Genomic DNA, 9,328 nt, shown 5'->3' on the forward strand with positions numbered 1-9,328 from the left:
ATGCATTTATCCAAATCATCAAAAATTACAAAACCCTAACATTAAAATAGCCATTATGACTTTATTACACAATTAAGTCGCTATATAAAACATTTCCTCCAATGTTTAGCCACTTGTTTCCCGTCGGTACTAGCAACTTCCAAGTGTGCGACCAGTAGGAACTAAAGCGTGTGTTGTTTCTACCCGAGCAGAAAAAATATGCGCGCTGTCGGTCAAAGTGACTGGCGTAGTGCTGTGAACAGTGCAGTAGCTATCTGTGTTGTGTTATGACAGCATGTACTCGAATAAGTTTGGCCGCCTCATATTAGGGCTGTACAGCTGTAAACCGAGCGCTGTCTGCGGTGCGGTCCGGAGTGCCGCAGGGCGGAGCGGGTTCAGCTGGACTGCGGTGTGTAAACAGCGGACACTGTGGCTGCAGAGGAGCGCCTGTCTGAAGACCCAGCGACAAACCCTGCCCAGCCCCATCAGGTACAGCAGTAAAGGGGGGTGTGTAGCGGTACCGAGGGTGAAAATGTCAAATTTTGAGTCCTAGAAACCCTTATGAATGGGACAAATTGTAACCAACAATTTGTTGAAGTCGAATCAACTGAAGTCACAAACTAAGCTTCTAGCACATATGTTATCTTTAAAAGTGCTATAACGTTACTCAAAGTAACTAATATCCTGCCAGGGGCTTGGATATTTACTGGGTATAAGAAAGAGTGGCGGTAGGACTACAGCCAACAGTTTTCTGTCAATTACGTTTTCGATTAATCAATTGGTATATGAAATGTCAGAAAATTATGAAGAATTCCCATCACAGTCCCAAGGTGACCTCAGATGGTTTGTTTTATCCAACCGACAGATCAATACCCCAAATATTTAACATACATTGATATAAAACAGAAAATCCTTACATTTGAGAAGCTAAAACCAGCAAGTGGCCCAAAAATTGCTTTTTTGCTTGATAAATGACTGAAACCATTAATGAATCATCAGAATTGCAGTCAGTTATTTTCTTTCTTCTCCCAAATCACTAATGGATTAATTATTTCAGCACCAATTGGAAGATTTTGTAGCATCATATTAGATACAGTGACTTAAATCCATGGTCCCAAGACATTTTTCCAAGATTGTATGCGTCATTGGCTGTTTGTTTATTAAATGTCATGTTTAGTCTTGCACAGTGTTGATGTGGTCCTGTCTATTTTCCCATGTGCAGTGCTAGGTCAGCCTCCCAAACCACAGTGGACCCCGATGAGCTGAGGAGGTTCCAGTCACTGGCCAGCAAGTGGTGGGATGAACAGGGAGAATTTGCAGCTCTTCATGCCATGAATGACTTGAGGGTGCCTTTTATACGGTGTGTACATAATATGCCTTTCAATATTCATTCTATTTTTGAAATGCCAAGACGTCACGCCTAAGTCGCTGTCAGCACAGGATTGATTGGCAGAGGCGTCAAGCAACTGTATCAAAACATAACCTAGGGGCGATCCAGCCTTGTGGCATTTGAGAGCAAAGAACACATCAGGGATACGTTGAAGTAACATGAAGTGAAAGTGACAGGATTCCTCTACACATCAGCAAATAGAGGTTCAAGTGCCCCGACACTACGTTCGTGCATGTTCTGGGGGCAGGCTGCAGCTGTTTTGATTGATAAGATCTGCTGTAGCGGCCCCACAAGATAATCATTACATTACCCATCCAGCCAAGAGCCCATTGCTGCTCTCCCCTTCCCCCTCCTGTGGTCCTGTTGTTGGTGGTGGTGATGATGATGATGTGTGTTTATGGTGACAGTATGACAGATCCAGTGCCAGTGCATGTCTGAGTGTGGCTATTTTGGCTGATATGGGGCTGCCCTCAGGGTGTGTCTAAATGAGATGCAGCAGCACCACTCCTATTGTTGCTGCTGCACCTTTTAGACAATCTTACTATGATACAGTCATTCCTGACTTTTGAAAACTTTCCTTTTTATTTATTGAATATTCTGTGTTACCTTAAATATAGATGATAAAGTCTAGAGTCCGACTTTACACTACAGTCAGTCCTACATTCATAAAAGGCAAATTTGTGATTGTCATTCATCTTCACGGTTTACGTTTTCTGTTCTGTAGCGACCACAAAGTTTGTGTTTTTATTCATCCCACCAAACCTTAAATATTTTAATCACTTGTAAGTTTAATCGTCTAAAATACAGCAAGCTGCAGTAATACTGTAATGCTGGAAAGTATATAATATTAAACCACAAGTGACTCTACTGCAGCAGACACTTAATACAGCACAACATGAGCAGTTATGTTGCAATACTGCCCCCCTGGGTAATGCCAAAATGCATGCAAACACATGTTGCATTGTTTCAGCCTTTAGTGTTTAAGGACAGCATTTTGTGTTTAAAGGTAAGAATCTAGCAAGTCTGTTTGGCTTTTTTGCCATAATAGCTTTGCACATTAAAACTATGCTGTGAAAACTTGCCATCGCTACTTGCAGCAGTCGTAAATTACTGTAACACATTTAGTTTGCCATCAGACATTTGGTTTAGATTTTTAGCCAGATGTGATTGTAAAAGTAAGGAAATTAATCTCCATTTTGTTAACCACAGTTTAACAGTAATTCGATAAGTCAGAATATATCACTAGCATTAACAGTTCTTATGTGAATAATAATTCATCATGTGGAGATGGCTTGACATTCCACTCAGACTGTGGCTAAGTAGCTTTTGTCTTTCTGTGTTGTGGTGGGGTTGGGAGCTAGTTAGGTGGATGTCTGACAACACCTAATCTTCTTTCCTTCACTGTTTGCATGAATGCTCTCGCACCCCAGCAGAGCTTTAATGAGGATGATGCATACCCAGATCTCGGCCTGTTCTGCACGTTTAATGCCGGAGGCAGACAGTCGGCAGACAGTGTGTGAGGGAAGCGAGGAAGGTGGGGAGGAAGGAACACAGGAGCGACGGCAATCCTTTTCATTTCAAATGAGACCTTCTGTGGCCGTAACATGATGGGTGTAAGAGGAGGATGGGTGATGGGTGTAGTCCATCGTAGGAAAGATATTTTGATTTGAAATTTAACCTACTGCTCATTTACCTGTTAAGGGATAATCTGCTGAGTGTGCACGGAGCGTATCATCCTGGGAAACCACTCGCAGGACTCCGAATACTGGATGTCGGCTGTGGAGGAGGCCTGCTCACAGAGGTAAATGTGTGTGTCTGAGAAAGTTGCAGACCCAGTGTGAACAAGGACATGCAGACAAAAATATCTTTCCCCCTATACTGTACATTCTCTGTCCACTCCCAATAGTTTCAATTGCTACCTTTCAGGTCACATAGAGTCTTTTCTTTACAGATAGCAGTCTGTTGTAGTATAAGATTCTGCTTTCAGTGCATTATAGTGCCAGTCCTTTCACATACATACCAGTGCCCAAAAAAGCATATAAACGTCAGCCTAATTCTCGTTCTCCTTTGATTTGACTGGTCTCAGTTTGGTGGATCGGACAGTCGGTCGTTTACAGTTGTTTATCTGTTTGTTAGTGGTGATAGCTGGGCAGCCAGGACAGGACTTCTGTCTCTGCCTTCATTTGAAGTGAGGACATACCAGCTGTGTGGTGTGATTTGAGAAGACAAAATCAGGTCCTGTATTTATATGGCTCTGTCACACAGGCTGCCATATTCAGACACAGACACAAACAAAAAAACAAAAAACAAAAAATGTCTGTTGAGATTGCAGCTGTGGTTGTGTCTCTGGATGTCTTGTCACTACAGCCCTTCCCATCAGAAGGGATCAGCTGTGGGAGGATGGACGTTGGCCCCTGGGCAAGCAAGTGCAGCTCACCACACAGGCCTGCGTGTTTAGCTTTTGTCCAGAAGAGGGCCTCGTCGTTCACATTCAACCACTTATGAAGCTTATTACCAGGTCTAAAATGCTGTTACAGTTTTTATTTTTATTTTTTACAATTGGCTACATGCATTTGTCTATACTGAGTTCACTTTTTCAGAACTCTTCACACAGTCAGCACAACAGCAGTGTCAAAGTGGACTAAACTGTTCAGTGACCACATCTTTTAAATTTCATGAATTGTTTTCTTGCATGCTTACATACCATTTTAAAAATCTAACATAACAGAAAATTACTGTAAATTAGACTACAATATGCTACATTCAGCTACATCTAAAAAACCCCAACCCCATAGAAGAATTCAGAACTTATTCATATTTAGCAGGATCTGAGAGTTAAACACAGTATTTGGATGATTTGTTTTTTAACCAGTTGTAGGCACCTCATTTCATTGTAGGGTACATACTGTTAATGTAATGAGAAATAAATGATGACATTGCTTACATCAACCGAAGAGGATAATGCAAGTTATAGTTTGAGTTTTGAGATTTCTACAGTGAAATGTTGAATTGGGCGAGTGACAAGTAGCAACATCCTCTCTATCACAGAAAGAAACATGGTTTATGGGGAATAAGGGGAACAGCAGCACTATCCACTTGACTGACTGAATTAGAGGCCACAAAACATCTCAACCATGGTCTCTTTTGTTTAAGGCAATTTGACCAATGGAACCCAATTCATTTTATATTGATATATTGGTATTTCAAAATTCTACTTGCTGTACCAGTATTGTTTAGTACCATATTTGTTTCATTGTTTTATTAAGCAAACCCTGAAAATGCTGTATGTGAATGAGGTGGAAAGTATTTTATTTTTGGTCATGTGGTCTGGGAACCTGATTGTTAGGAATTCATTGCAATTGCAGACAATAGTAAATATAGCCAGGACAATTGTGGGGAAGCACCAGATGCAGCCAAGTGAGAAATCTGAATTAAATATAATGAGCAAAGCTTTCCAGATTGTACCTGATCCTTCCCACTCTTTGTACCTGTTTTTGACTTTTTATCTTCAGGCAGATGCAGACAAGTAAGAGCCATCAGAAATGTGTACAGCAAGTCATCTTTAAATGCAGTTAGAATGCTGAATGCGTAGCTGACTCATGATTTCTCAAACATCTAGCCCGTTGTTAATAATGTTGATTGTCAGTACTGTATGTCCTCATCAGTTGTCTTGTTTTTAACACTGTGTGGTGAAGCCGAAGACAATTTTTCACAAAGTGGAGTGAAGTTTAGAACTAGGTGTTGCTCTAGTCAAGCATTTAAAAAGAAAAAAAAAATTGATATACAGTCGATGCAGTTCTGACTTCTCTCTCTCTCTCCTTCCTCCTCCTTGTCTTTCGCAAGCCCTTGGGTCGCCTGGGAGCGAATGTGTTGGGAATAGATCCAGTAGAACACAGCATCGGCACAGCCCAGCTGCATTCGTCCTATGACCCTGACCTTCGTGACCAGGTCTGCTACCGGGCCTGCACTCTGGAGGAGCTGTCGGCAGAAGAGGAGGGAGGAGAGGAGGAGCAGGGGGCGGGCCAGTTCGATGCTGTTGTAGCGTCCGAGGTGGTGGAACATCTGGCCGACCTGGAAACATTCGCCTTCTGCTGCAGCCACGTGCTGAAGGTGTGTCCCGGGATAGGGTGTGTTTTCCTCCAGCTGTCAGCTGATGTCAGATATGTGTCTGTGTGCTCGTCTGAGCGTATGCTAATGTGCATTTTGTTATGTTTGCATCTGTTGTGTGTCACTGGGAATAGGTTAGCATGTGTTTTTATGTGTATGGGTTGCATTGGACCTTCGTAAGCTTTAGTGAAAGCTGTACATCACTGCTGAGTCCAGATGATCCTAATCCCCCGGGTCAGTAAGTAGCCAGAGGAGTTGAGAGAGGAAAAAGATCTTCACTTAATGCCTCTACATTTAGTTTAGGCACGACTGGACTTTCTCCCTCTCTCTGACCCAAATCTCTCACTTCTACTCTTTTACTAAAAAAGACCTTTTAAAATGGCACCTATCAGGGATTCTTTAGCATGGATTCTTGTATTAGTGCTTTTATTTTCTTTCTCTTCCACTCCCTCTACCTGTCCACTCTCCTTCTACCTCCCCTCACGTTAAATTTGTTAATCTTGACAGTTGTTGAACCTTGAGGTTTGGCACTGTTTCCGGTCTCATGCACTGGACTGTGTCCACCGAAAGCTCTAAATCCATTCTATAAATACCCGTATGACTCAGGTAGCACCTCACTTGTGCACATAGTACCTGCAGGGATTTGTTGTCATTGTCATTGTAAAATGTGTTTTCTGAAGCAGTATTACCAGTAAAAACTGTAAATCTTTAATACTAATAAACTAAAACTGTTTCTTTTCTCTGTGTGCAGCCAGGCGGCTCACTCTTCATCACTACTATTAATAAAACCAACCTGTCATACGTGTTGGGTATTGTTGCAGCCGAGCAGCTGCTGCGCATCGTTCCCAGCGGGACGCACGACTGGGAAAAGTTCATCAGCCCAGTGGAGCTGGAGCGCCTCCTGGAGTCCTGTAAGTCCCTCTAATTTCCATATGGGGAAAAGGGCACACACAGGATGTAGTGGTTTCCCTGGAAACGATAAACAGCAGATTATGAGGTGTTAATAATCATGCTCAGTAAGAAGAAAATGAATCATGTAAACGCCTCACTCAAACTGGCTCACTGAAAGATGTTTCATTGTGTTTACAAAGTTTAAACATTACGCAGTCTGGTCAGCAGATACAAATTTGACGTGTAAAGCAATTTATATTTTTGAACATGATGTTTAGCAGTTTTGTGGAGATTCCAACTTGCTTTTGATAACTACAGGAGTATTAAAACTGTTTGCTCCACACAGTTCAAACACTTTGTTGGATTTTTTTTCTCTCACTGATTGGCTCATTCTGAGCGGCAAAAATTTCTGATTAAATCAAGAATAAATGTATTACTGAGCGCACCAGATGGGAATTTCATCATTTATAGGGGCTGGTTTTATGTCCTGTTCCCAGCTCTAAATGTGGGTTGAATACAGCAATATGTCACTGTCCTCTTACCTAAACAGATTTAATTAAGGGTTATTATTTTTCCTTATGAACAGTTAAATTCATGTATGGTTCTCTTTTATACAAATGAATGTAATTTTAGAAACTTCAGTGGCTTAACTAGCCACTAAAAACATTCTGCACTATGTCATGTCCTTGCAGGGCCCAGAGTTGAAAATATTCTATTGCAGGTATAAAAAAAAAAAAAACGAAAGGTTTGTCTTTTGTGTCGCTGCCATGCCCTCTCTTCTTTAACCCGCGCTCATCCCTTTCATCCTCTATCAGATGGTTTCTCAGTGCAGTCTGTCCAGGGAATGCTGTACAACCCAGTATCAGGAGCCTGGAGCTGGACTAACAGCACTGCCATTAACTACGCCCTCCACGCTGTCAAACTGAGAAACGATCCCCAGCCACACCAGACTGAGGCAGGCAGCTCCCACCCAGAGGAGCACGCTGCAGCCTCACACAGCTGAGCAAAACGACAGAAAATAAAAATCAGAATTCAGATGTGTGGAGTCCCAGCTTCCCTGTGGCCAGCTGTGATGCAGCATATACAACTGAGTTAATTACAGGAAAAGGACAAACAGCCTTGAAGTAGAATTAGAGATGTACTGTAGTTGCCGTTTGGCACTCCAAATAAGACACATTATGCTGTTGGTTTTCTCTCAGCCTTTGCTTTCCTGTGAACCAGCATTACAAACAGTTTTGAAAACGTTTAGCGTTTGATGAGCTGTACAAGGCAACTGTGCATCCTCTAACTATGTGTTGTGCTTTATATTTTAGGTTGAATATTTTGTAATTTGCCATGTCCTGTATTGAAATTGTCCTTTCATCAGTTGCATTTGTGAAGAGTGAAAGTACAACGGTGAAAAGTCTGATGCATTTGGTCCTGGCCGCTAACAATAAATGTGACTTCATGTTGGCTTTGGCTGCATTTTTAGACGCTAAAGCCTAAAGAAGAGAAGTGTCCACACGAGGATGGGGCCGTCACATCCGCTGGGATTATAATGGGTCTCATGTGGAAGTATTATATAATACAAATCAAGCCTGTGGCAGAGAATAAGTCATGCTTGCATGATGTTCTTAAAGAGACCAATAACCAGGCTGTAAGTGCTTGCAAAGATATTTTTCTCTGATGCAGCAGCTAACAAAACAGACTCTGGGGACTAGAGGGGTTCTTGTGGGGTTTCAGGGGTCCCAGCAAACTAAGGAACGAATAGACTGTATAAGATTGATGATGATAACCAATGTATTAATATATATTAATATAATATTCCCACACATTCAGCTTTCTACAATAACAAGCACTTTTGCTCTAATGCGCGCTCCCTAAAGTCGCGGGAGTGCGCACCTAACTTGCTGTAGCCATGACTGCAGTGAGGACTTTAAAGCACATCACCGGGCGACAGATTATAAGTCAGTTCGGCCTGTTCAGCTCTTATCGACCTGGACAGATTGTCTCCTGTTGACCGACGGGATTTCACTGGCATCAGGGTGGCGCGGTACCGATGGTGAAATCTGCTTTTCTCCAAGTTGTGTACGTCCTCCTCTCGGCATGCCCGGCAAACAGACTCAAAAAGCACCCGGTGGATTTAGCCGTCAGGATGAATGTCTTCATACACTTCCGAAGTTGTTCCAGAGTGAGTACACTCTCCATCCTGCCTCTCATCACAGCCATGTAGCCTGTTCTTCCATGTTGACATCAGTTATTATAATTATGAACTCAGTCTAGACCTCCAACAGCTGATCTGTGACCTGCTCTGAAAGAACAATGGCAAACTGAGATAATGAGAGTAGAAGGCTTTTAAATGTTCTTTTCTGCATAGTTTTTAACTGAGCATATACGGTATATTACGGTAAGATTAGAGCCATTTTATAAGAATGCACATTTTTGTAAAGTCTCTACCGATATATATATATATATATATATATATATATATATACCTACTCAGATAAACAAATAAACGCTACAAAGTGCAGCAGAGCTCCTGTAGGTGAAGAAGCCTGTGGTCACTAAACTGTTGAGCAGGCTGCCACGCGCACAGGTCCATTTCTGATGTGTTATTTGTTATGATATTTCTCTAATATCAAACAGGGACTTGTCATTTAGTGTTGCTGGCCAATAGCAATGCGTTCATCGCGGTGAGCCTCTGGTTTCGCTGGGATGCAGGGGGCTCGTCAGGGCGGGGTGTCTCCTCAGCTCGAGCAGACAATAGGCCAGCTGCGTCAAGTTACCAGAGTTTAGGACATAAACACCGGATGTTGTCAGAGTTAACCTTGAAAATAAAAGTATTAAGATGTTACGCGACATTATTTTTTTGTTCAAACCGCCAGCCCATATTTACCTTGGAACAACTGGCTGTTATTAATTTATGTAAATGTAATCTTATAAAATAACAGTCTTATAAATGAGTTTTCATGCTCAGATATA

The 9,328-nt window shown here is 42.0% G+C and overlaps 1 protein-coding gene across 2 annotated transcripts; it reads left to right on the forward strand.

Moving 5' to 3' along the window:
* Positions 1-178: 178 nt before the first annotated feature.
* On the forward strand, positions 179-7,819 carry coq3 (coenzyme Q3 methyltransferase). Of its 2 annotated transcripts, none has more exons than XM_044207102.1 (6): positions 179-468; positions 1,202-1,339; positions 3,071-3,170; positions 5,213-5,479; positions 6,298-6,387; positions 7,183-7,819. In XM_044207102.1, the coding sequence occupies exons 1-6, from the start codon at positions 275-277 to the stop codon at positions 7,291-7,293; spliced, it is 900 nt and encodes a 299-aa protein (XP_044063037.1). In that variant the 5' UTR covers positions 179-274; the 3' UTR covers positions 7,294-7,819. The 2 variants fall into 2 exon arrangements, with proteins under 2 accessions (XP_044063037.1, XP_044063036.1); XM_044207101.1 differs by having other exon boundaries at positions 183-468; positions 6,228-6,387.
* Positions 7,820-9,328: the final 1,509 nt, after the last annotated feature.

Source organism: Siniperca chuatsi, linkage group LG9 (assembly GCF_020085105.1).
Source record: "Siniperca chuatsi isolate FFG_IHB_CAS linkage group LG9, ASM2008510v1, whole genome shotgun sequence".
In the NCBI taxonomy this organism is placed as follows: Eukaryota; Metazoa; Chordata; class Actinopteri; order Centrarchiformes; family Sinipercidae; genus Siniperca; species Siniperca chuatsi.